General features: G+C 40.8%; 1 protein-coding gene and 1 long non-coding RNA gene across 6 annotated transcripts; both read right to left on the bottom strand.

Annotated features, from left to right (window-relative positions):
- Positions 1-603: 603 nt before the first annotated feature.
- E2F6 (E2F transcription factor 6) lies at positions 604-17,172 on the bottom strand. Of its 5 annotated transcripts, none has more exons than XR_005224568.2 (8): positions 16,813-17,152; positions 15,385-15,439; positions 11,042-11,258; positions 10,443-10,601; positions 9,757-9,871; positions 7,746-7,893; positions 6,056-6,908; positions 604-5,162 (listed from the first exon to the last, which is right to left on the bottom strand). XR_005224568.2 is itself a non-coding variant. In XM_037894051.2 (8 exons), exons 1-8 carry the CDS (start codon positions 16,867-16,869, stop codon positions 5,138-5,140), a joined length of 837 nt encoding a protein of 278 aa, XP_037749979.1. In that variant the 5' UTR covers positions 16,870-17,172; the 3' UTR covers positions 604-5,137. The 5 variants fall into 5 exon arrangements, 4 of the variants coding, with proteins under 4 accessions (XP_037749979.1, XP_037749981.1, XP_037749980.1 ...); XM_037894051.2 differs by having other exon boundaries at positions 6,056-6,116; positions 16,813-17,172; XM_037894053.2 differs by having other exon boundaries at positions 6,056-6,116; positions 16,955-17,170.
- Positions 17,173-20,425: 3,253 nt separating this feature from the next.
- On the bottom strand, positions 20,426-23,854 carry LOC122464924. The gene is made up of 2 exons (XR_006289364.1): positions 23,741-23,854; positions 20,426-20,924 (listed from the first exon to the last, which is right to left on the bottom strand). It is a non-coding gene; the product is annotated as an uncharacterized LOC122464924 (long non-coding RNA).
- Between the last annotated feature and the right edge of the window lie 3,158 nt (positions 23,855-27,012).

Genomic DNA, 27,012 nt, shown 5'->3' with positions numbered 1-27,012 from the left:
AATACCTTTTTAACAGCGTCAGATCTGGGCACCTTCATTTCAGATGTAAACAGTTTAAACCTGATTCAAGCTACTAAGAAACTGAGACCTTGTTCATTCTCAGGATTAGCCACAAATCAACATTTGGCAACTGGCACCCAGCATAACTACACCACTGTAAACTGCAAGTGTAGACTAAGCCATGATTTATACCAGTTGACCTCAACCCTGCTTGTAAGTGGGATAAACTCCTTGCAAACATAGCTTATTCAAAATGTAGAGCTTATATCCTTAAAGGGACCTTCCAAAACTGTCTCTCCCCCTACCAAGTCCTATTGGTTTCAACACACTTATTCACATTCAAAACTCTGCAGTAGTTATCTTCCCTCTCATTATGCCAAATAAGGTCTGAATTGGCCAGTTATGTGGCTTACTCTAATTATGGAGTCAGAAGCAGGGCATTTTATAATAATGCGTTCTGGTTATGGCTATCACTGACTAATGCAATTAGAGATGCTCAATCATTCTAATGTAGGCAAGAGTAAAAAAAATTCATATCTGTTCCTAATGTATTGAAAGCAGAATACCTGGAGACAGTTAAGGGAGGAACATTATGCAGGCACACATGTTGCAAAATGGTTTATTTTTATATAAAAACAAGTAATTTCAATAACCACTTTACACAAAAAAATCAAATAGATGCACTGTATCATATATACTCACAGGAGTAAAGTCTCATCTCCTCTATTAAGGTATCCCATCACATTTACCTTTTATGACAGTTTCTAATACTCAAGCTGAGCATAATTCAACATCTATTCCTACACTGTCAAGTCTAAGCTTATTCAGCTAGCTGGCTACTTCCATGATCATCTGAAATATGTTAAGGTCTTCCATTAGCACAACTAGATAAGGTTACAAAGATTCAAGTAACAAAAAGGTACTGTTTAACCATGAATAGAGGGTAGAGTGCACATTTTAAAATATTTAATATGCATTATTAAAGTCAGTATACAGGGATGTCTAGTCCATTGTAAAAACAAATTAAGAGTAGTTTCATATTTACATCTGGCCCCAGGCTTCCCTCACAATTTTGTCATTTTACCACATTTTTTTTGATGTTTAAATGTTTTTCTCCATCTGTTTCTGTGTGAAAGACCCACACTAAAAGGTGAAAAGAGGAAACTATTTACAAAATGCTGTTAAATGCATGACAAAGAAAAAACTTCCTCAACTTCCCTTTAATAGTGATCTTCAATGTTACTTGTAACAGGTAAAAATATTGACAAGTGTGTTTAAGTGGAGTCCCTTTAATATATGCTATAGCTCATTATTCCATGTTACATGGCTGCACAGCTCCAGTTCAAGACCCTATCCTAATGCACAAAATGTAGGTTTCCTCACTCTTGTGCTAATAAAATCTTAAGTGTTTATTTCACAGTAAACAGTCTATTGTCCAAACTGTTGAAATGATCCTAGAAAAAGCTAATTAAATGATTACTGCCGTCCAAAAGCAAACAACTCTGCCACCTAGAGGGAGATATGTTTTGTCAGACAGACTAAGGTCTTGCAACTCAGACAATTTAAACTAAGGTCTACTGATCAGGTTCTCAAGAAAGCATGTCTTCCTCCAATGATCTTTCTACTCACAGATGCTTTAGGATTTCTTGCTTGCTCCGGACCCTTTACAAGCTTCTTCCCAATCCATATTATAACCAAGCCAGCAAGTGTACCTTCATTTTTTCCTAAACTTTAGATGAATCCTAAGTAATGCTTCTATTGAAGCCCGTGGTACAGTTCACTGTTCTGAAGTAAGCCAAAGTAGGAAAGATAATGAGATTCCAATAATGCTGAAGTCCCATTTGGAATTCACTAAGCCATCTCCCTAGATCTGGAAGTTGTTAGATCACATACAAAACATCTGAGTGCTGCTTGAAACAAGTACTGGTCTGCTTAATACTTTGTCCAGTGGGCAAACTATATATAATTGCATTAATTTGGGGTCTTCATTTAGTTGCATTGAAGCTATTTAGAGTCCACTACCCTCTGCTGTTTGTTAACAAAATAAAAGCAGACTTGTTTTAAACAATAGCTGTATAAAACATCAGTATTTAAAAATTCTGGATTATCTGAAGTCTCCAATTAGCATTGGCTTTAAGGGACTTAACTACAGGAAAGTATTTCAGCAGGTAACATAGTGGTAGTTCTATTTTTGACCTTCCTGTGAATTGAGAAAGTGATTACACTAAGTCTGTCACAGTTGGAAGTTTAAAATTATGCATGGCTAAATTAAAGAAAAATCTTGATACGCATACAATCTATACTATAGCAAAACAATAGGGAGTCCCACGCTTAAGTTGTTGATATCCCAGATGAACTAACTCATTTGGTTTCAGAATAACAGCCGTGTTAGTCTGTATTCGCAAAAAGAAAAGGCGTACTTGTGGCACCTTAGAGACTAAACAATTTATTTGAGCATAAGCTTTTGTGAGCTACAGCGGAAAACTAGTCCCAGAGGGACAGTAGTGTAAAACACTTTGTACCTTGCTAAACATTTTAGAAAAAAAGGGAAACTGCAGCTGAGAGAACAGTTCCAAATTAGGCAACTTTTTGCATGGTAAAAATTATGAAAAGGCAGCTCTACTATTTTGAAGCACTGCGTTACAGTTAAGTTCAAGACATATGCAGCAACCATTAACAACAGATTTACACATCAATCACTGGGTATGTAGCACTGTCAAGATGCCTCAATACTACAATGACATACCATCTAATTATAGAAGTTAGTGAGCCGGTACAATACAATGTTTCAATTAGGGCTGGCAAGCGATTAAAAAAAAAAAAATCACACGATTAAATAATAGAATACCATTTATTTAAATATTTTTGGATGTGTTCTACATTTTCAAATTTATTGATTTCAAGTGCAACATAGAATACAAAGTGTACAGTACTCACTTTATAAATTTATTTTTGATTACAAAGCATTTGCACTGTAAAAACCAAAAATAGTATTTTTCAATTCACCTAATGCAAGTACTGTAGTGCAATCTCTTTATCATGAAAGTTGAATTATGTAACAAGTGTGGCATTATGTAACAAATGTAGAATTATGTAAAAACTACATTCATAAATAAAACCATGTAAAATTTTGAAGCTTGCAAGTCCACTCAGTCCTACTTCTTGTTCAGCCAATCGTTTGTTTACATTTGCAGGAGATAATGCTGCCCGCTTCTTGTTTACAATGTCACCTGAAAGTGAAAACAGGTCTTCTCAAGGCACTGTTGTAACCGGCGTTGCAAGATATTTACCTGCCATATGGGCTAAAGATTCATATGTCCCTTCATGCTTCAACCACCATTCCAGAGGACGCGTGTCCATGCAGATGACAGGTTCTGCTCGATAACAATCCAAAGCAGTGCGGACCGACACATGTTCATTTTCATTATCTGAGTCAGATGCCACCAGCAGAAGGTTGATTTTCTTTTTTGCTGGTTTGGGTTCTGTAGTTTCCGCATCGGAATATTGCTCTTTTAAGACTTCTGAAAGCATGCTCCACACCTCGTCCCTCTCAGATTTCGGAAGGCACTTCAGACTCTTAAACCTTGGGTCAAGTACCGTAGCTATCTTTAGAAAATTTACATTGGTACCTTGTGTTTTGTCAAATCTGCAGTGAAAGTGTTCTTAAAACGAACATGTGCTGAGCCATCATTCGAGACTGCTATAACATGAAATATATGGCAGAAGCGGGCAAAATAGAGCAGGGGACATACAATTCTCCCCCAAGGAGTTCAGTCACAAATTTAATTAATGCACTATTTTTTTAACGAGCATCAGGAGCATGGAAGCATGTCCTCTGGAATGGTGGCCAAAGCATGAAGGGGCATACGAACGTTTAGCATATCTGGCACGTAAAGACTTTGCAATGCTGGCTACAGAAGTGCCATGCGAACACCTGTTCTTACTTTCTGATGACACTGTAAAGAAGAGGACAGCATTATCTCCTGTAAATGTAAACAAACTGGTTTGTCTTAGCGATTGGCTGAACAAATAGGACCGAGTGGACTTGTAGCATCTAAAGTTTTACATTGTTTTGTTTTTGAGTGCAGTTGTGTACAAAAAAAAAAAATCTACATTTGTAAGTTGCACTTTCACAACAAAGATTGCACTACAGTACTTGTATGAGGTGAACTGAAAAATAGTATTTCTTTTATTATTTTTACAGTGCAAATATTTGTAATAAAAGTATACTTTGATTTCAATTACACCACAGAATACAATATATATGAAAATGTAGAAAAACATCCAAAATATTTAATAAATTTCAATTGGTATTCTATTGTTTAACAGTGCAATTAAAAACTGCGATGAATCGTGATTATATTCACCTAATGAATTTCTACTGTTTAAAGAGAAAGCCAAGATGAAGTTCAACTAAACACCGTTAGACTGACTTTTTATATTTACAGGTTTATTTCAGTTTTTGCTGTACAAAGGCAAAAGTGCAATTCATTTGGTCAATCTCCAGTAGTGACTATCTAAACATGATACAGATATATATACACACAAAAGCCATGCCTTTAACTTCATTGTTCGCACCGTGCGGAGTTAGATGCAAACCACATCCACACAGTGCAAGGCATAGCTTCAATTTTTCATGATGTTTACTTGTCATATTCCTTATGGGTAAGAAAAGCCTTCCAATGCTCCAGTTCTTGATTCTTACATTATATTTAACAATCCTGTTTAGTGACAGTGCAGCTTCAGAATTAAAAGTGCTTCTTTATTATCTGTAGTCTTGCAGGACCATATTTTGGTCCAGATGTGGCTTTAAAGAATAGTCATTTTTGAAGTAATGTCTTGTCCATATTTATTATCATTCAAATTATTTAATAAAAACAGTAAAAACAAGGCCATTTCCCCCAAACGCTGCAGATTACGCACAAGTGTAGAAACAAAGCTCCTAAAAACGGTTCCTTGAATTACCTTCTTTTAGACTGAAGCAATTGAAGATAATTGTGTGAAAGCACTCAACTGAATTATTCCCATTTTAAGTTTGAAAAACATATTCATAGTTCCAAGTGACTCAGGGAATTCTGCAGTGCAGATATTCATGATAATCTGCACAGGACTTGGTGTTCTAATGGTTCTTCACCCTTCAAGTTGATTTAGAAGATCTCACTCTAGAAGGGAAGTGAAAAAAGATTACCAAAACATGTATTCTCTTTCAGGGAACATTCATATTTATGAAAGCTAAGGTATGGTAGAATTAAAAAAAAGTACTGCATCTACATGTGATCTTATTGTGCTAGACACGGATTTAGAAACTTTACATATATGCCCTTTAAAAATTCAGGTGTAAGAATTCCAGGGTAACAAACGACACTATAAAATGGTTCTATCGCCCCTCACCGTTAAGATCACTCCTCTGATACTGAAAAACAAAAGGGCGGGGAGGTGCTAGGACAGTAGCACTTAAACCAGTGAAATAAAAAAAGATGTGGTCACATGACATGAAAGGGACTGTAAATCTTGATAGGCACAAAAACAAGGAAGTGGGGGAAAAACAAACTAGGCAGATACAAGAAGTGTTATTCTTTAAAGCTTATCCTACATTTGAACGGTTTATAGAGACAAGCAGTAGTTACACAAGAAGTGCTAACATGAAGCATGACTGCTTATGCAAGTAAAATAATGAACTAATTCATGCTGTGCTTTATAGCTTGAACTGCTAATAGAGGTTTCCCAAACTTTACTGAGATAAATGCTTGACACAGAAAAGAATTTAATATGTCTTATTCAAAGATTTCAAAATATTTAGTCTCATCACCCCAGTTATTATACTCATTTTGCAAGACAGATAAATGGAGGTAGAGATTACATGATTTGCCCAACTTCACATTGAATGTGCAGCAGAAGAAGGAATTAAACCCAGAAATCCTTACTGCTAGTTTTTTTGTTCTAATAGGTCAAGTTGCTAAGTACTGCCATGGTTGAAAGCAGAAATGTACTTTAGAATCCTGACTATCTCACTTAAAAAAAATTGGAATGGCTGATTGTTAATAATTTAAGTTACCTTGTAACAGAAATACTCCACAATTTCTCTTTTCCTTGGCACTCAAAGAAGAAATCCAAGACTAATTTATGTAGGAAGGTACAAGACATGAGAATTTTGAGGGAAGTTAGTGATTTTATTGAGCATTGCTGTGGCAAATAAACAGGAACAGGTCATCCACAGTTTTATACCCACATGAATGACAGAAATCCTGGGCTCCGTTATTTTAAAAAAATATTTCCACTCCCTATGGAAGACAATTAACATTCTATAACTACATACTGTAAGCTACAAATCTCAGACCTCTTTACACTGACTTTTGCAAAGGGTTAACTCCTCATCCCTCTAGGATTAGTGCCACTAAACACAGGAGATACTTTATAAGGAAAAACTATTGCGTTAGGATTATGTTAACACAAAGACTATTGGAAACAGACCAATCACATCACCATGTTGCTATTCCACAAGTGGCACAAAAACAAAAATCTTAGTGGACACCGGGGGAAGGGCAACTACTGCTTTTCAAATAGCATTGCTGAAAATAAGTCACCTTAACTACTCCCCACACCATCCCATCAAACTACATATCCTGCTTTGTTTACTTCCAGACAGCAGTAACCGGCATATATGACTGGTTATCTTGCATCTCTATTGATGAAGACAGACATATCCGCTCTCACTTGAAGTGAGCTATTGAGTTAGTTGTCAAGTTTTCCTGTTTTGCAAACTAAGATTCTGCAGCAAGGCATTATACATCTAATCACAGAACAGCAGGGCACCAGATTATATTATACAATAGTGTTACACAAATCAAAATATGTATAGGTAACAAGTAGAGCAGAGCAAATAACTGATTTTCAGTTCACACAGAGTTCTGTAAAAAAAAAAAAAAAATTAGTTTGAGTCAAAATGAATCTAAAGATCCTTGATTCGCTGAAACATTTTAGAAGTCCGTTCCTGGATGAACAAAACATGTTTGATCCGAAATGCTTTGTTTCCAGCATTATTAAAGGGCTAGATTCACTAAACATCAAGAAGAGGAGGAGCCTTCCTTATAACTTTTAGCCCAGTAGTTAGGGGACTCACACCACCAGGCTATGTTCACTCTCACTCTCTCTCCCCGGCTCAAGTACTTTATACAAAGTGGAACAGCTTCAACAGGAGGAGAGAGACTTGACCCAGAACACCCCATAGCTTGGTGGTTAGGGGATGATCCTGTGAGGTAGAAGACCCAATCCAAATCCTTGCCCTGTATAAAGAAATGGAGATAACGGAACCCAGGCCTTCCACATCCCTGGTGAGTGCCCTATGCATTGGGCTAAAAGTTATAAGGAGGAACCCACTGCCAGCTGTTTTCTGAATGGGATTTATGTTCCCTTGCAAATCCAGCCCCAAAACTTCTTTTTGGACTAAATTATTCAATTAATGTGTGTCAAATCTGAAAACAGTTTCATGTCAACAAAAACCACATTTTTCAACAAATAAACTATTTATCCAAAAGATTTTGCCCAGCTCTAGTAACAAGGGCTAAAGTTGATTCTGAAATATTTTTCATATGCTGAAAATTTAGCCCACTTTAAAAATTACACAAGTTTCAGGGGGATTAGAAGTGTTTATCATTCTGACAAACTGAGTTGGATACAATACATATTTCACAGTAGTTTGTCTCATGTTGATAAATACCTTTCTTCCATTTAAATTTCTCACATACCTTCATCAAGAGGTACTGGTGATTTAGTTTCTGACGTCAGAGTATCCATATCTTCAAAAGTTTTGGCACCTGGGTTATCTTGCTCCACTTCACATAAATATACATCAATGGGTCCCTTTGTGCTCTTTATACGTACTTCTATACAATCCTGTAAAACAGATTTTATATACACAGAATCAGAAGAAATTTATAGATTAAGCCAAACTAATTTTTACTTCAAGTATTTTGCATCTATTTTAACACAAATAGACATACAAGAACAGGTCCAGATACAGGAGGGACATATTAACTTCAACAGACTTTAATTAAGCCAATTTAAAGGTTTTTTAGTTCTTGGTAAATTGGTAGGGTTACCGATGAAGCTGCCATATTGAATGACATCTATTAAACAATGTAATTAAGCAACTGAACAATTCTGTGTGCTAGAATGGTTTTATTTTGATGAGGGTCCATCCAATGTGAAGAACTACTTTCTTTTGTTGCTCATTTTCAACAGGCCATGTTGATAAATGACTGAATTTTATTACACTGTTATAAACAGAGGTAGCAAAAGTGATGAGTTTAGGGTCAATGTGACAACTGAATAGCTCAAAACAATCAGTGTTGGCACAAATTTTACTGCTAGCACAATCAGTAAGGCAGGACAAATTTAATAAATTGCTATGTCAACACCCCCAGTAGATAATATCAGCAATGTAATGGGCTTTCAAGAACCAAAGGCAGAGGACACGAAATTACCCCAAGACATTAATCAAAAAACTGATTTAGGTGTAAACATTATAGGGAAACAAGTTCTAGAACTATTTTTTCCCCAAAGAGACAAGTGCATTGTAATAGAAAAAAATCAAATATGCATGAAAATTTTACAGTATGTTGTACTAGCTTTCTAAACAATTACAGTCAGGGCTGGTAGCACCTCTTAGTAAGGTTGCTTGAAACTTTTTTATAAGCAACTGAAAACAGAGGCTTATAAAACTGTGCCTAACCAACCAATTAGGCTGAAAATTTCCATGTTAGGCATCTACCCGAGGAGGAATCATTTCGGAAAATTTCAGTCAGGCAGTTTACAGCTGTTTCCAAGAATGAAAGTAGGGAAACCCACTGCCAGAAATTTTTTACTATAGCCAAAGCAATATGTAATTTGAGAAGCTGTAGCTCCCTGATGCTAAGCAAGTTAGCGAAACCAAGCTTGTCAGAGATCATCACTAATTGTGTGTTTTTCTTTTTTGATTGCCTGACTTGACACCCTGGGATCTGATTTGCTTAAGTGCTGCACACTCACAGCTGCAACCGAAGCCAACAGGAGCTGTGCTTTGAACATATAAAGATCTATATAGGGCTAAGTACTCTGAAAAGTCAGGTCTAGGAGTTTCAAATTGCGTAGTAGCGTATGCTTGTAAACTAAGCCCTGATCTAAGTGGGGGGGGGGGGAGGGGGCATCTAAGTTATGCAACTTCAGCTATGTTAATAACGTAGCTGAAGTCGACGTACTTAGACCTACTCACCGCGGTGTCTTCACCACGGTGAGTCGACTGCTGCTGCTCCCCCATTGACTCCGCCTGCGCCTCTCACAGCGGTGGAGTACAGGAGTCGACGGGAGTGTGCTCGGGGATCAATTTATCGCATCTAGACTGGACGCGATAAATCGACCCCCGCTGGATCGATTGCTGCCCGTGTAGATGTACCCTTAATCTCTGTGCCTCAGTTCTCCATCTTTAAAATGGGGGACGTTAATCATACCGCCTCATCTCAAGGTGTGGTTTTAAATTATATTGATTTGTAAAGCATTCAGGTACTTTAGCAATGAGCACCTTAGCTAAAACACTGTCCCCGCACACTTTTACACCAAACATTATTGCAGGTAGCTTTGTTTTATGAAAAGTATCAGATAACACCACCAATATTATATCATACCAATATTAATTTCTGTATGTGAAAAATGAATTGCTCTTCTTGCAAACTCGAATTCTAAAAATGCAGTTGCCTTAGAGTAATGAAAAGCAATACTTACTTCTTTAGGAGCTGGTATTTCTAGTTTTGTTTCTTCTGGAGCTTTGATTGCCATAACGATCTGTTCTTGAAAGGCCTTAATGCTATGAATATCTTGATATGTCACATAAGCTAGTGTACACATAAGTCAAGGATTCTATAAGGAAATCTGTTAACTGTTTTAAGAAGAAGGGACGGCTGTTACTGTGTGATATAATTACTTTCTGATCTCTTTCAAGGAACGGACAAGTTTCACTGGTCATTGTCTGAAAATGAATTTATTTAAGTACCAGACTTTTTTCTAGTTAGCCTTCTATCTAGAGGCAAGCATAGAATGAGGAATCTTAGGTGATATTCCCAATTTTCATGTTTGGTGTTTAACTCATCTCAATTACAGAACAACTTTTCATTTGTCAAAGCTTGCCTATGAGATAGGACTACTAAATGTAAATATTCATAATTACTTCAGTGATAGTGTTCCTTTAAGACCACACCTTCAACTTTTACCTTCTGCTGTTTATTCTATATAGACATATACCTGCACATATAAGTTTATTTGGGACCAGTAATTCCAAGTATTACTTGCCCTGTTCTAAAGCATGAGAAGGAAGGCAATGAATTCCACCTCTTACTCGCTATACAAAATTTCCATCGCTAAATGCTTGGTGCCAGTAGCCAAAATAACTGATCCAGCAGTTAAAAGGGTATTTTGTGTTTTCTTTGTCATCCGTTAATTCAAACAACTGGTGAGCACAGTCCTTAATTAATTCATCCAGAGCTTCTTCCATTGCTGATAAATCAGAAAGTTCATCTCTAAGCTTTTGCTGTTCTGATGCCTTTCCAGCAACCTGATCGAGATCAGATCCTCTAAAAGAATATGAAAGTTATCAAGAATATTATTTAAAGCTTATATTTATAAATAAATTCTGTAGTGCAATACAGAATACTTAAACATTTTTTAACTTTTAAAAAAGTGTAGCTAAAATGTTGAAAGCTTTTTGGTCATAAACTATTATTTTTAGTTTCTTGTAGTCAGTTAAAAAAAAAAATCTTCACAATTGCTTCATTTCCTGATACTAGAAAGTTAAAAGCATCCTATAATTACAGACTGTATTAATAACAGTGTAATTCAAGAGGCTGTACCATCTCATTTATGAAAGTTACTGCAAAACACGAAAGAAGCTAAAACACGTGTTCACAATTAAGTCAAAATTAGGTCAAACTACATTACACAAAATATCTTTTTGCAAATGTAAGTTAGAAATTATTTTTGCAAATGTAAGTTAGAAATTTCAAAGCCAACTCACACCCACTGGATAAGATTCTTAGATCTTTTCTGAATCAGGTGGATTCCATCCAATACATTGGTGATGTCATATACTCTTCGTTTTCGTACCCCCAGAGTTGTTGCTACTTCATTCAAATCAAGAACACCATCAGGAGCAGTTTTGACAAGATCCATGAATTTTCGGGTCAGGTAAACCAAGGATGCATCAAAACGAGGCTTTGTGACTTTCAGGGTTTCTGTAAAGGTTTGACATTGCATCATTTAGTATTAATCCATGCAGCTCTGTTCAAAGCATTGTCATAATTTTCCAATATACAATGCTTATGAAAAGTGTTATTAGGACAGGAGGTTGAAGTTTTGTTCTATATCAGTACAAGTCATAAAGAAAGCTGTCCATCCAATATGCCTTAATTAATTTGCAGAAGTTACATCTAGAAAGCTAAAAGGTATCTCCATGCCTTTTAAATTCTTGACATTAGACTTCCAACAAGGATATCAACTGTGATATGAACATATGTATCAGTAATTTTACAAACTGGTAGGCTACTAAACAGCCATGATGATATCTTGTGTTTAAGATAGTCCTGTTGCCAATTACAAGCCTGAAACCAAAAAGTAAAAGACTGTCTGAATGCCACCTACCTATGCCATCTGGTCCCTCACTTAAATATAACATAAAATTAAAAGTTGCTTATTATGTCTGCACATAACTTGTTAAATGGCTTCTAACAAAGGAAAAAGTAAACTAGACCACCCAGTTTTCAAACAGCTGTAATTATATGAGTATCAATTACCACAATTTACTTCCATTAAATTAAATCACTGGCTAATTTGCTCCTCCATTTCATTTAATCAAAACATCAAGAACAAAATCTTTTCTAAGAACTCCAGCTGCCTTTTGATCTTTCAGAAAGAAGAGAATAATTCAGACGCTGACCACAGAAAACTAATCAACAGAAAGTTTTCTTTATTTTTCTCCCTTGCATTACAACTAATAAAAGGTGCTAATAACTTGTAAGGGGAAGTTACCCCTTTGGGAGAAAGGCAGCATAAAAATACCTCTTCCAGATTTTTTTTTTTTTTTGGGGGGGGGGGGGGGGGAATGGAATTAATTTGGAAATGTTTAGCTTCTGACTGTGAGAAAGGTTGTCTAAACTAAGGTTATGTCTACACTGCAGATGACTGTCAGTACAGCTATATTGGTCAGGGATCACACTTCTGACTGACATAGCTATGCCAGCAGAAGTCTGTAGTGTAGATGCAGCCATTCCAGCAAAACTGCACTTTACCAATAAGTAGCACAGCTTTGCTTGTATAGCTGTGTCCACATTCGGAGTGCTTTGCTGGTACAGTATATTAGTTCTTCCATACCAGTGAACCACTCTTAGTGTACACCCAGCTTACATAAACTATTAAGATGATTTCTGATACTTGGATAAAGTTTATGGTTTAAAAATAATTCATTTATTAATCGCATAATGTTTCCGAGCAGTACTTTATTTTACCCTTAAAGTTTTGTTTAGACATCAAAGGCGCAGAGCTCGAGGATATTGCACATGCAGCTATCAAAAGTTTTGAAGACTGACACAGAGAAACTGCTTGGTACCCTTATACTTTAAAGGCATTTTTCTGCCTTTAATTCCTGCAATTTAACCCAGAAATGTTTTATTCGAACGTGAAATATTAGAGTACATATTCAGTTCAAATACTGCATGTTTTGAACCTCAGGATACATAACACCTTACAAGACAGTGAGAACCAGACAACCAAGGAATCCCAGCCAAAAGCTTGCTATGCTTATCAGAACCGTTCTAATAAACTAAATCCCCAATCCTGTAATTGCATCCATGCAAGAAGACTCTTACTGAGCTCAACAAGAGACACTACAGGTCCAAGAGTCATTTGAGAGTATATGGAATCAAGACCTACCTCTGTCTATCTGTAAAACATTGAAGGTGCTCCACAGGCCTAAGAGGCTCTCAAGTGGTTCTCTCTATGGCTCAGAAGTTTCAAATATTGTACCACTATAGGGTGCACTCCAGTCCAGGTTTTACAATCCAAGAGCACCTGAAATTTGATTTAAAAACACCTATGGGCCAAGTTCTCCACAGCCCACTAACTTCAACTGAGTTGCATGGCATGTAACTCATAGCAGAATTTGTCCCATACATTCCTTAATTTGTACTATTAAACTACCAATTTCTGTCCCTGATTCTGTTAAGACTATGCCTGCTCCAGGTTTGACTTAATAAATCTTAAGATTTTTTTAATTGAAATTTTCCAGTATTAATGAGACACGTGTCCTTAGTTTGCATGACATCTTCACAGTATGTTATTTATTCCATTCCTGTAAGGTTGTGTACCTTATATATCAGAACGGCAGAGATCCAATCACCACATCAAATTAAATACTAACAGCAAAATTTTTTTTAAGTACACCAGAAGCAGGAAGCCTGCCACGCAATCAGTGGGGCCACTAGACGATCAAGGGGCTCAAGGAGCACTCAAGGAAGATAAGGCCATTGTGGAGAAACTAAATGAATTCTTTGCATCAATCTTCACTGCAGAGGATGTAAGGGAGATTCCCACACTTTCTTTTTAGGTGACAAATCTGAGGAACTGTCCCAGGCTGATGTGTCAACAGAGGAGGTTCTGGAACAAATTGATAAATTAAATGGTAGTAAGCCACCAGGTCCAGATGGCATTCACACAAGAGTTTTGAAGGAACTCAAATATGGAACTGCAGAACTACTAACTGCGGTATGTAACCTATCACTTAAATCAGCTTCCGCACATGACTGGAGGATAGCTAATGTGACACCAATTTTTAGAAAAGGCTCCAGAGTCAATTCTTGCAATTATAGGCAACTTCGGTACCAGGCAAATTGGTTCAAACTATAGTAAAGAACAGAATTCTGAGGCACATGGACGAACATGATTTGTTGGGGGAAGAGTCAACATGGCTTTTGTAAAGGGAAATCACACCTCACCAATCTATTATAATTCTTTGAGGGGAGGTCAACAAACATGTGGACTAGTGTACTTGGACTTTCACAAAGCCTTTGACAAAGTCCCCCACTAAAGGGTCTTAAGGAAATTAAGCAGTCATGGAATAAGAGGGAAGGTCCTCTCATGGATCAGTAACTGGTTAAAAGATAGGAAACAAAGGGTAGGAATAAATGGTCAGTTTTCACAATGAAAACAGGTAGTGGTGTGCACCTGGGATCTGTCTGGGACCAGTCCTGTCCAACATATTCATAAATGATCTGGAAAAAGGAGTAAACAGTGAGGTGGCAAATTTGACAGACAAAATTACTTAAGACAGTTAAGTCCAAAGCAGACTGCAAAGAGTGACAAAGGAATCTCACAAAACTGGGTGACGGGGCAACAAAATGGCAGATGAAATTCAGTGTTGATAAATGCAAAGTAATGCACATTGGAAAACAATCTCAGCAATACATACAAAGTGTTACAAGGTTATTTTGGGCGAGGGGGGGCGGGGCATCCACAGTACTGCCACCCTTATTTCTGAGCTGGGCAACCGGAGAGTGACAGCCGTTGGCCAGGCACCCAGCTGTGAAGGCAGCGCCCCGCAAGCAGCAGCACAGAAGTAAGGCTGGCAATACCATACCGTGCCACCCTTACTTCTGTGCTGGTCCCTTCAGAGCTGGGTGGCCAGAAAGTGGGCGGACTGAGGGCCCAGCTCTGCAGCCTGCAGTGCGGAGGTAAAGGTGGAAATACCATATCATGCCATGCTTACTTCTACACTGCTGCTGGTGGTGACTCTGCCTTCAGAGCTGGACTCCCAGCCAGCAGCCACCACTCTCAAGCTACCCAGCTCTGAAGGCGGCAGCACCACCGCCAGCAGCAGCGCAGAAGTAGGGTTCAGTACTGCTACCCTTCCCACAATAACCTTGTGATCCCCCCACTACTCCTTTTTGGGTCAGGGCCCCTACAATTACAACACCATGAAACTTCACATTTAAGTAGCTAAAATCATGAAATTTATGATTTTTAAAATCCTAGGATATTGAAATTAACCAAAATGGACCAGGAATTTGCTAGGGCCTACTAATAACCCATCACTATAATGAGATGGAAAGTGAAAAACAAAATGGTCAGTGATGGGCTGATTATTACTGCTTGCTCAACTGCTTGATTTTGCTCTATGCCATCCTTCGCTCTGTTTTATACAGATTATAAACAAATAAGGAGGCAAATATGTATACAGTGCCTGGCATTCTTTGGGTAAATACGTGAACTAAGTTTGTGAAGAGAGCAGCAGTTTATTCAAACTCCTCCTCTAACTGCATAAACCTTGAGAAAAAGAACCATCTCTAAATTTGAAGTTCAGAAACTTACTTCTCATTGTCACAAACTGGACCTCATCTTCCATATTAAGGTTGATTTTTGGTGGCTAAAAAAAAAAAAACAAAAACACAAAAAAGGTGAGTTTAGGACATGAAATATACATATGGCAAACAGGAAGCTTTCCTGCGTGAACGTTAGCTCCCTTTCTGTAGAATGGAGGCTTTTGTTAAATAAGTTGTCTTAAGTCTTCAGACAGCTTCAGTGTTTTTTCTACTGTTCATAGCTTTGTGTAAGTGTAACCAAGGGAAAATTTAACCATCTGGTTAGTTTTCACTGCTGGGATTGAAAACTCTGTAGGATGAAACTGAGAACTGAGCTAGTTTTCACTGTGCTCTGGCTCAAACCTTTCCCAACCAGTAGCAGATACAGGCACTTGAGCCATGAAGGATTAATATAAAGGCTTGTGGAAGGGGTGAATAGTGAAGACACCGCCCCCAAAACTCAACTCCTATCACAACTGCAGAAATCAGGAGTAATAAAGGACTGGTGATCCACCCAGGTGATTGCTATGAGGCACTCAGGTGGGGGAGAGAATGTTCCTGCTTAGCTGGGCAAGAGGTTCACTCCTCACATAGGCATTGCATAGAAAGCATTAAGGGATGCCTTGATCATCTCTTCCTTCACTTCTTGAAGGCCCATTACATAGAGTATATACTTTAGAACACAGGTCGCTATAACTACAATGCAAATAGTTTGACTTCAACTCTTAGGCAGGAAGACTATACTAGAAACCGAATTTATATTAACCCTAGGTGTTTTCTGAGCAATAGAATTGCAACAACGATCCTAGAAGGCCTCCCTCTTTTTCTTGCTACTTCTTTTGAAGTAATGCCATGAAACAAAATCGTTTATCAAAGTTTCCAGCTACCAACCCATGAAAAATTCAGAAAAGAAAGGTATCAAGTCAAAATTAGCCCAAGTTTTAGGACTTGTAAAAATACGCTTTAAGAAAATCCACAGCAGTAGAAACAGATCCGGGAACAAAGAACGCGTCTGAACAGATTTTGTTTTTAAATCACACCCCCGGGTAACCCACTGCATCGTCGGCGCAGCAGAGCCTGCGAGCGAAGCCGGAGAGAAAGAAGCGGTTTATCCGCAGCAGCGGCCAAGGCGCCCGGAGAGCGGGGCCGCCGTTACATCATTTAACCGCACACCGAAGAAAAGCCTCTTTTTGGGCAACTCTGATGTTTAACGCCGCCACGCCACATCCTTCCTTTTCCGGGGGACCGGTGGGGGGGGGGGGTGAGGGGGGAGGGGTTGGGGTGGGTTGGGTCATTTACGGCGCGGGGAGCGAGCCTGCCATGGCCCCCATCTCAGGTGCCCCCCTCGCTCTCTGTGCTGCTCAGGGGGTCCGGGGAGCGGGAGAGCGACTGGGCCGGGGCGCCGCGCAGCCACCAGCCGCTTCCCGCCCTCACTCACCCGCAGCGTGTCCGGGTGCAGCGGCCGCAGGCTCTTCCCCTTGGCGGGGGTGGCCATGTTAGCTCGGCCCCTCGCCTCCCCGCCCAGCGGCCGGCGCCAAGCCTCTCGCGGCCCGGGACGCTGCTTACAGGCCGCCGCCCACCTGGAGCGGCGAGTCCATGTCCGGGCGAGCGCCGCCCCCCGTCACACCTCCGGGAGGAGCGGGCAGGGCGCGGCCGCGTTGCGATCCGCTCCCCAGGCCGGCGGCCGCTGGGCGGGGAAAGCGACTCCCGGCGGCGACAGCGTGAGGCTCGAGCCGTCCCTCCGCAGCCCCTCCACCTGCCTCCCCGCGGGCAGCCGCCCTTACCCACAAGCCTCCGCGGGCGGGTGACAGGCTGCCCCGCCCCCTGGTTGCACAAACCCCGCCCCTTCCTGGCGCCGGTCGCGAGTGGCGGGCCGGCCTCACCCGCCCGGCGGTGGAGACGGTCCACTGCGGCCGGGGGACGTTACCCGTCCCGCTCCCGTCCCCTGCGCGGTACAGGGCTGGGCCGACGCCCTCGTGAATCTCGGGCCGTTTTCTTATCTGGAGGGTGAGAGGAGACAATGGAGGAAAACACCCGTAGCCCAAATCCCCGTCCCGCCCGGGCTAAACCCGGCTGGAGCCAGCCCACGGGGGCGCCCTGCAGCCCGACTCCAGCGGTAGAAGCAATTGAAACCGGAGAGGGGTTCTCAAGGCCCCAGGAGCTGTGCTGTGCCCCCCCCTCCCATCTCACTAAACCTCTGGGCCTGGAGAAAGCCCCTTCCCAGGTGCCGCCATTGCCCCTCTGTGTGCGAGACCAAATAAAGCCCTTTTTTGTGGGGGCACCATCACCTTCCCCCAGATATTCCCCTCCCCCCATGATTCAGCAGAAAGAGATCTGTGGGGGGATAGGTGGTCGCAGCACTGACTGCTGGGGCCCAGGAGACTTCCTGTCCCTGTCAAGAGTCAGCAGGTGGTTTCCAGTATGGGTGGTAAGGAGCTCAGCAGGCTCAGAATCATGGAATCGTACAAACGTAGGCCCGGAAGGGATCTCGGTAGGTCGCTAGTCCAGTCCCCTGCACGGAGGCAGGACTAAGTGTTCTCTAGGCCAGTGGTGCCCAACCTTATTACGTAGGAGGGTCACATAAACGTAAGCACAACCTTATGTGAGCCAAACAGATTCTAGATATTTTAATAGGATTTAAAGTCACATGTATTGATGTATATTTTAACTTCAGCTTGTTTCATATGTATTTAAATAGGTTTTTTCTATGTACAGTATTGTCTGTTTACACACTTGTGTAAAGTAAAATGATGTAAAAGTGATGACAAAATGCGAATGAATCAGCTGTTAGTATATTGTGTTGAAGTATATGAGCCTTATGAAATGCTCTCATGGGCTGTTCAAGGCTTGCAAGCTGTAACTTGGGCACCCCGATCTAGACCATCCTGGACAGATATTTGTCTAACCTGTTCTTAAAAACCACAAATGAGGGAGATTCTACAACCTCCCCAGGTAATTTTTTCCAGTGCTTAACTACCTTTACAGTTAGAAAGTTTTTCCTAATGTCTACTGTAAATCTCCCTGCTGTAATTTAAGCCCATTACTTCTTGATCTGTCCTCAGTGGACAAGGAGCTCAATTTATCACCCTACTATTTATGACAACCTTTTATGCATTTGAAGATTATGTCCCTTCCCACAGTCTTCTCTTCCCCAGACCAAACAAACCAATTTTTTCCAATCTTTCCTTGTAGGTCAGGTTTTCTAGAACTTTAATAATTTTTGTTGCTCTCTTCTGGACTTTCTCCAATTGTCCACATTTTTCCTGAAGTGTGGTGTCCTGAACTGAACACAATACTCCAGCTGAGGCTGAGTAGAGTGGAAGAATTACTTCTTATGTCTTGTTTACAACATTCACTCTAAGACATCCCAGAATGATATTTGCTTTTTTTTTTGCAACAGTGTTGACCCATATTTAGTTTGTCATCTACTATCCTTTTCTGCAATAGTCCTTCTTAGGCAGTCATTTCCCATTTTGTATTTGTGCAGCTGAGCATTCCTTCCTAAGTGGAGTACTTTGCATTTGTCATTACTGAAAAGCCTCTCTCCCTGTTCCTGAGATGTGAGTGGGAGGCCCTCCAACAACAGCAGCTTGTGCAGCCTGCCTGAACAAACCCTGTACCTTTCCCACCTATTACAACAGCTCCTGCCTTTCCTGCCAATCATTTCCCCTCTCTCATAGCTCCTTTCTCCCATCCCGTTCATCTGACTACCACCATCGGCACTAGCCTGTTTGCACATCTCTTTGCTTTAGCAGGGCCCTCAAAAGGAAAAGTTCAGAGTCACTTCCTGCAATCGAAATATAAAGTCAAAATATGCCTACTAACTTTTAAATGATGTATAGCTAAAATGCTTATTCATCAGTTAAAATCATTCTGTTCATACTGGCTATTTCTGTTGATTGTCCCTGCAAGCTTTAAGATAAGGCCACTGATAGGTAATTTGTGGTTGGGTTTCTCTGCATAAAACATCTCTGAAGTTTCTTCCCTGTATTGGGTCCTGTATGCATTGTGGATAAAATTCATGTGTCTTTCTTTGTGCTGGTATTGTACATAAGTCAGTTTCATCCTGCCTTGTGGTTTGTTTTTTGAACTGCAATGGGCTATAACAGAATATAGCATGAAGGATCAAGTGCTGTTGTTGGGCATGAAGGCCATTCCTCATATTTGATATGCCTTGCCATTCAGGTTGAATAACACTGTTAGACTGATATTTTATTCATTCTTAGTTGTGTTCCGTATCTCTGCAGGAAAGTTCGACGTTCCCTCACAGGAACCTCTGGCACCACTACTTGCTGTACTAGATCTCCTGGTAGATGGTGGCATTTTCTGCATAGCAACCTATTGTTTAGTGTTATACTCTTCAGAGTTTAGATAAAGCTGGTGGCCCCCCTCAAGGTACATGGAATTGAGCTAGGCTGTTTTTATGTCCTAATCAATTTACAGCAGTATCATACAAAAGTTCACTGTGTGGCAGCTCTTTCAAGGCCTGATTTTCATGTTACAGCAGATGTGCAAATTTAAGTGTTGGTCATTTGAAGATGCTGACATTGTAGATGCTTGTCTGTGCTCCACATGGCTGCTTCAGACAATTGTGCAGCTGCAGGAGGCTCTCAAGTCCTGGTGCACCAGCCCATCAAGGACAGTTTGAAGTATTAGTGACATTTGCTACCTATATTCATTACTGTGTGGTGCAGTGTGTCACCATGCCTAAGTGGGTCACAGTTGAGAATACCAAATTCAGGACAGACTGCTGAGAAACAGGGCAAATACACCCCAGACTGGTGGTTATTCTATCGTTTGATTTTACCAAGCCAGTAACACAAGTGAACATCTGTATTACCACACTAGTTAACAAGAAGTCATAAATGCAGTCTCTTTAGGCATTCCAGCCCCTAGCTCACCACACAGACAACTGGACTTTATAATTAGGAGATTACTGAAAACTAGATCAATCATATGTAAAGTTCTTCCAAACCCAAAGGACCAGCCATTTCACCAGGTCACTATATAATTCAGATCTTACCCAAAAAAAATCACACTTGGAGCCAATCCTTTAGTAACTAAAGATTTAATAATATAAAAAGAAAAAAGTTATTGAATGGTTAAAAGACCGTATACATTACAGTTGATTTTCAGAGATTGCAGGTAAGGATCATAACAGTGATGTAAATCTGCTAGCTTGTAAAAGTGTCTCTCTGGATTGCTCAGACTGGTTGTGGGGTCATTCAGTCCCTTTGTTTAAAGCTTCCTTATTAGAAATGCAGTCCACAGATGTGACGCAGATGATGAAGACAAAGAAGTGATGTCACAGTCTCCCCTTATACCTTCAGCCCAGGTGCATGGAAGGAGTCTTAGGTCCCATATCCTCTTCATGTGTCCTTACATGCCATGATGAGTCACTGGGCCTGAGTGCTTTGTGAAACATCTCCTGGCTGTGCACCAGGAAAAGCTCATTGGATGTGTTTAGTATCTTCGATGGCCCATCAACTCATGGCTGTCTAATCCTGATGTAAATCTGTTTGGTGGGTATCACCCAGGAACACAAAACACCTGTTTGAGATACAAATACATAGCTAATTTTCATAACTTCAGATACAAAGATGATGATGCATGTAAATAGGATCATCATACTTAGCAAATTATAACTAAGGCTGTGAGTTAGTCACAGAGGTCATGGCAGTCATGGATTCTGTGACTTTACCAGACCTCCGTAACTTCTTTGGCTTCAGCTGTCAGCGGCTGAAGCCAGGGCTGGAGGCGGGACTGTGCACCCCTGCCCTACAGTTGGGGCTGGAGCTGTGCTCCCCTGTCCCACAGCTGGGGCTGGAACCAGACCATGTGTCCTTGCCCTGCAGCTTGTGGCGGGGGCTGAAGCCAGGACTGTGTGCCCCTGCCCTGCGGCTTGTGGCGGGGGCTGCAGCGGGGCCCTGTGCCCCTGCTCCGCAGCTTCCAAGGGCTGTGCCCGCCGCCCCCCGGCTGCGGCCAGGGCTGTGCACCTGTGGCTAGGGTTGGAGTCAGGACTGTGTGCCCCTTGCCCTGCAGCTGTGGCCAGTTCCAGAGTGGGAGCTGTGAGGTGAGGGGGCTCGACCTGTAAGTCCACCTCATGGGATCCCAGCTGTCATTCCTCCCCCACGTCTAGCCCTGACCCCTAAGTTATTTTTAGTGAAAGTCACAGACCGGTCACAGGCTCCCGTGAATTTTTGTTTATTGCCCGGACCTGTCTGTGACTTTTACTAAAAATAACCATGACAAAATCTTAACCTTAATTATAACTTTTCTGTTACTTAGTGCAATTGTGCCATCATGATGATACATTAGCGATTGTAATGGTAGTGATACATTAGTGATTATACATTAGTGTATAGCTGGTTATCATGCCTTCTATACAGCATCACACAGTGCATGAGCTGCTTTAGGCTGATCGAGCTCGGTGGTGATACCCTTATTCCCTAGCATTCTTCAGTTAGCTCCCTGTCTGCCACAACTTAGCTAGGGAACACCAAAAGATACTTTTTTCCTTTAACACCAAAACCTCTATCCTCTCCTCCTTTAAATACCTCCATAAACATGCTTGCACACTCCTGCCAGAATGGGACTGACACTCTCCAACTGGGGTAGATGGCTGGGGGCACACTAAATGTTGGGGCATTATAGGTGAATGCCCAATAGAAGGGCTTTGCATGTTTGTTTGTTTGTTCGTTTGAAAAATAGAGCTGAGATACTGAGGGGACACCATTAGATTGACTGGCAGGCAGACATTCATAATTTCATAGGTTATCATCTAGTCTAATCTCCTGAATGACACAGGCCATAGGACTACCCTGAGTTAGAGACTCAGAGTTAGAAGGGACACCAACGGTCATTTAGTCTACCCCCTGCCAAGATTCAGGATTTGTTGTGTCTAAACCATCCAAGAAAGATGGCTATCCAGCCTCGTTTTGAAAATCTCCAGTGAAGAAGTTTCCACAACCTCCTGAGGCAGTCTGTTCCATTGTCCTACTCTTCGTACAGTTTTTCCTGAGATTTAATCTAAATCTGCTATGCTGTAGTTTGAACTCATTGCCTCTTGTCCAGCCCTTTGTGGCAAAAGAGAACAACTTTGTTGTCTGAACTAGAGCACGTCTTTTAGAAAAATATCCAATCTTGATTTTAAAATTTCCAATGATGGAGAACCGACAACAACCCTTGGAAAGTTGTTCCGATGGCTAATTATGGTTAATTACCTTCACAGTTTAAAATGTGTGCCTTATTTCTACTCTGAATTTGTCTAGCTTCAGCTTCCAGCTATTGAATCCTGTCATATCTTTGTCTCATAGACTGATGAGCTGTCTTATCAAATTTCTGTTCCCCATGTAGATACTTACATGTCACCCCTTAACCTTCTCTTTGTTAAGCTAAAGAGATTGAACTCCTTGAGTCCATCACTATAAGGCATGTTTTCCAATTCTTTAATCGTGCTCATGACTATTCTCTGGACCTCTCCAATTTTTCAACATCCTTCTTGTTTTGTGGACACCAGAATTGGACAGAGGATTGCACCAGTAGCGGTTGCACAAGAACCAAATACAGAGATAATATAACCTCCTACTCCTATTTAAGGTTTCAGAGTAGCAGCCGTGTTAGTCTGTATTTGCAAAAAGAAAAGGAGTACTTGTGGCACCTTAGAGACTAAATTGGTTAGTCTCTAAGGTGCCACAAGTACTCCTTTTCATTTTACTCCTATTTAAGATTCCCCAGTTTATACATCCAAACATAGCATTAGCCCTTTGGGTCACAGCATCACACTGAGAGCTCATGTTCAGCTGATTATCCACCAGGAACCCCGAAGTCTTTTTCAGAATCACCAGGAAAGAGTCTCCTATCCTGTAAGTATGGCCTACATTCATTGTTCCTAGATGTATGACTTTACATTTGGAAGTATTTAAACGTTTTTTATTTGCTTGTGCTAGGTTCACTAAGAGATTGCCCTGTATCAGTGACCTGTCCTCTTTATTATTTGCCACTTTCCCCGTCTTTGGGTCGTCTGCAAACTTTATCAACTATGATTTTATGTTTTCTTCCAGGTCATTGATAAAGGCATTAAATTGCATAGGACCAAGTACTGACTCCCGTGAGGCCCCCGCTAGAAAACACCCCTGCTCAGTGATGATGCCCTGTTAAAAGTTACATTTTGAGATTTACCAGTTAGCAAGTTTTTAATCCATTCAGTGTGTGCCATGTTGATTTTATATCATTCCAGTTTCTTAATCAAAATGTCATGTGATACCAAGTCAAATGCCTTACAGAAATCAAAATATATTTGTGATGAGGTGTAGTAGGCATTTGCTGCATCCTGCTGGGGGCCCTGCTGTCTTGGCACACCCTACCTGAAGGTGGTATCCTTTTGGGGAAAAAGCAGTGAGTTTAGTCTTCCAAGAGCTACCTAGAAAGGTCACCCAGGATCAGCTGTGGGCAGAGCCAAGAAGAATTGATCTTCCACCTGCTAGAAGGGCTAGAAGCAAGCAGAAACCAATCAGGCTCAAGCAGGCAAGGTAACAAGGGCTGGCTGCTTCTTCCAGGATCATGTTTAGGTAAAGCTGGGACAGGGGAGGAATGATTTCCCCGTCTTAATCCAAGCAATCTGGCCTGGTCAGGGGCCTAACTCTGACACATCTTTTGGTTGAACTAGCAAAGGAATGTTAGGGAATTTAAAGCCCAGGTGGCCATCTTGAGTTAAATGTTACCTTAATTTTTCAGCAATAAATTAAGTTTACTTAATGAGATGGTCCTTTGACTCAGAGGAGCCTGTGATAAAGGTACAAAAGTAGATGTAATATTATCAACCAAACTTGTAATCCCATCAGAAAAAGGTATCAGGACAAATACATTCTACAGCTTCTAAAAGTACCCCAAAACACTGGCAATACCAGCCATTTGTCCTAAAGTGAGTGGTTTGCTTATATACTTTGAGTCCTTGACTCTCTCCACCAGGGGGCAGTCATTCCATTTAAAAAGTATGATCTGTTAGAATAAATGTATTTTAAAGCAGTAATTTCATCCAATGTTCTTTAAAGGAAATATGTCAACATTAAAATATATTGTATCCAAACCCCCCTCACTTGTATAACTCATGTGCTTTTAGATTATCAAAACAGATCTTACGTTTTCTATGTTTACTGTTGGATTAGATTCCATGCTTCTCTTAGTTTGGACAATGAAATTAACCCGTTTTGTATAATGTTGTTTTCACTATTGGTTCTAATGCAGTAGTACAATGCTGCAATGCTTAGGTTGCATGTACTACAGGAGAATGTTTACATTTAAAATGGCTGTATTAACATTTTAAAAGAACTATATTAAAAGCTGTTATGCTGATGTGTTCTACTGTTTTAGATTCTTACTAGCATTTATTAGCCATCTAAACCTAAATGTTAGTCTTAAATCACTTGGTCTTCCTTTAAATGCCATTTATTTATTTTACTTATTTGCATTCCAGTAGTTCCATGAGGCCACAATCAAGATCAAAGCCCCATTACACTCAGAATTGTACAAATATAAGACATTTTGTAGCTAATACAGTCTTCTATTTTATGGCCTTGATCCTGCAACTGGATCCTTGCAGATGAACACTTGTGCGATTGTGGGCTCCGGGTCAGTGCAAAGTTCTGCCTGCAAGGACATGAAAGCAGAATCTGAGCCAATAAAAGTATAGAAGACATTAGCTACAAAATATCTTATAGGAGTTAAAAAATATATTTTTCCAATTGTATGTGCCTAGTCCTGTGAGGTTCTGAGCCTCTCTCAACTCCCATTCAAGGTTTTCAGCACCTCAGTTTGGGCCCAACAATATTAGTATTTAGAAATGTAACACCATTGTGCAACTTTTTCACACATAATAAGTAATGAATTTGTGTCCTGTATGGCTGTGATGATCTGCTGAAGGCCACATCATCACTGGAGAAATTTGATACTGCACAGTCACACTGTTCAAGAAACTATGCACTTTCTATGCCTTTGATTTTATTCTTATTAAATTATGTGCTGAGTTTTAGGACAAGTCATAGTACTAAGAGGGCTCTCTAATAGGAGCAGATTCTGGTAAATTATCTGTAGATTTGAATGATACTTTTAATACAGTTTCTTTTTCAAGCAGTAAAAATTTGTTATATTATTTAGTGCAATATTACCAAGTCCAAGTATTACTTTTTTTGATAAAATAAATGAACCAAATCCTGCAGCCCTTATGCAGCCTTTACTCAGACAAATCTTCTGTTGATGTCACTGGGAATATTGCTTAAGTGAGGCGTGCTGGATTTGGCTCTATATATTTAACTCCAAAAATCAGACTCCAGGCAGTGAGGCTCAGGTTTTGGCTTTGTCCCTGGGTCTCAGCAAGTCTAACGCCAGCCCTGGCAACCCCAACCCACAGTTTGAGACCCGCAGGTCTAGTTGCATGTGGAAGTGAAGCTGCCCTTAATAAAAGTTTGCTGCCACCTCCCACTGTTTTCAGTGAGATTGAAGCCAGGTCAACAGGCAAAGTGGCTGCCATTCTATGGTTCAGGAAGCTAGATGGGACAGTGAGGAGCAGGAGGGACACCGTGAAAAATGGATAGGGAAAGTGAGGGGGAGCAGGAGGCAGAGGTGTTGTAGGGGGAGGGGGGTGCAGAGGACAGTGATGGGGCTTTTTGGGGTGGGAGATGGAGGGGATAGAATGGCAGCTCCCTCAGCCAGTAATGGGTAAGGGAAGCCCCCTCTGAGCAGCCAGGGGAAGGTAGTGTTGCTAACTCTTTCAAATTGATGGCACGTCATGGGATTTGGCATCTGCAGGAGAAGTTCCTCTGATACTGCAATTTTCAAAGTGGGCGGAGCTCTGTGTGAGAGCCTCAGGGCTAAGGCTATAGACCTGCTCTGACTCTGAGCCCTGCCTTCAATATATGGTCCAGCAGAGAGGGTCCTGAGGCAGTAGAGGGAGGATCTGGGGTAAAGCTGCTGTTGTCTCCAGGGCCCCGAACGTAGCAGCAATGTTTTCCTCCTCCAGCTGCCTTGGGACTTCTCCACTGGGGATCCAGGCAGAAGACAAAGTGAAGTCAGAGTGGAAGTTGGGAAGGTGGTGCTGCTGGGTCCAGGGAAAGGGAGAAGCCCTGAGGGGCACCAGAAGGTGGGGAGTGGGTGTAATCAGGGAGGTGCTGCTGATAGGTCCAGGCAAGGGGAGAATCTTAAGGGAAGAAAGGTGGTGGGAAGGAAGGGGAGTCAAACAGTAATAGGAAATGAATGGCAGTTCCCGTCTTAGGGAATGAGGAGAGGTAAATGCCAGAGAGAGGCATGCATTGTGTGCATTAAAGGTTGACTTTTCAACCTGAAATTGTCACACAGACATTGGCAGAGGAGTAGAGGGGAGTTAAAAAGTAAAGAGACTGATTAAAAACAATGTTTTGATTATTTTAAAATGTCATGATTTTTTGGGGATCTGACTCATTTTTGATATCGTGAGGGGGTCCAACTTATCATTTTTGATCTCTAGAAGTTGGCAAAACGGATCCTTTTACTGTGCTGAAACTTTATATGTGATCAACATTGATTGTCTGTGACCTGACCCAAGTTCTTTCTTTCATTCATTATATCCTTAGGTTCCTGGAAAGAGAGTAAAGACTTTTAAATA

This window comes from Chelonia mydas, chromosome 3, assembly GCF_015237465.2.
Source record: "Chelonia mydas isolate rCheMyd1 chromosome 3, rCheMyd1.pri.v2, whole genome shotgun sequence".
Classification (NCBI taxonomy): domain Eukaryota; kingdom Metazoa; phylum Chordata; order Testudines; family Cheloniidae; genus Chelonia; species Chelonia mydas.
The sequence above is the reverse complement of the archived record's forward strand: the minus strand, read 5'-3'. Positions and strand labels throughout refer to the sequence as shown.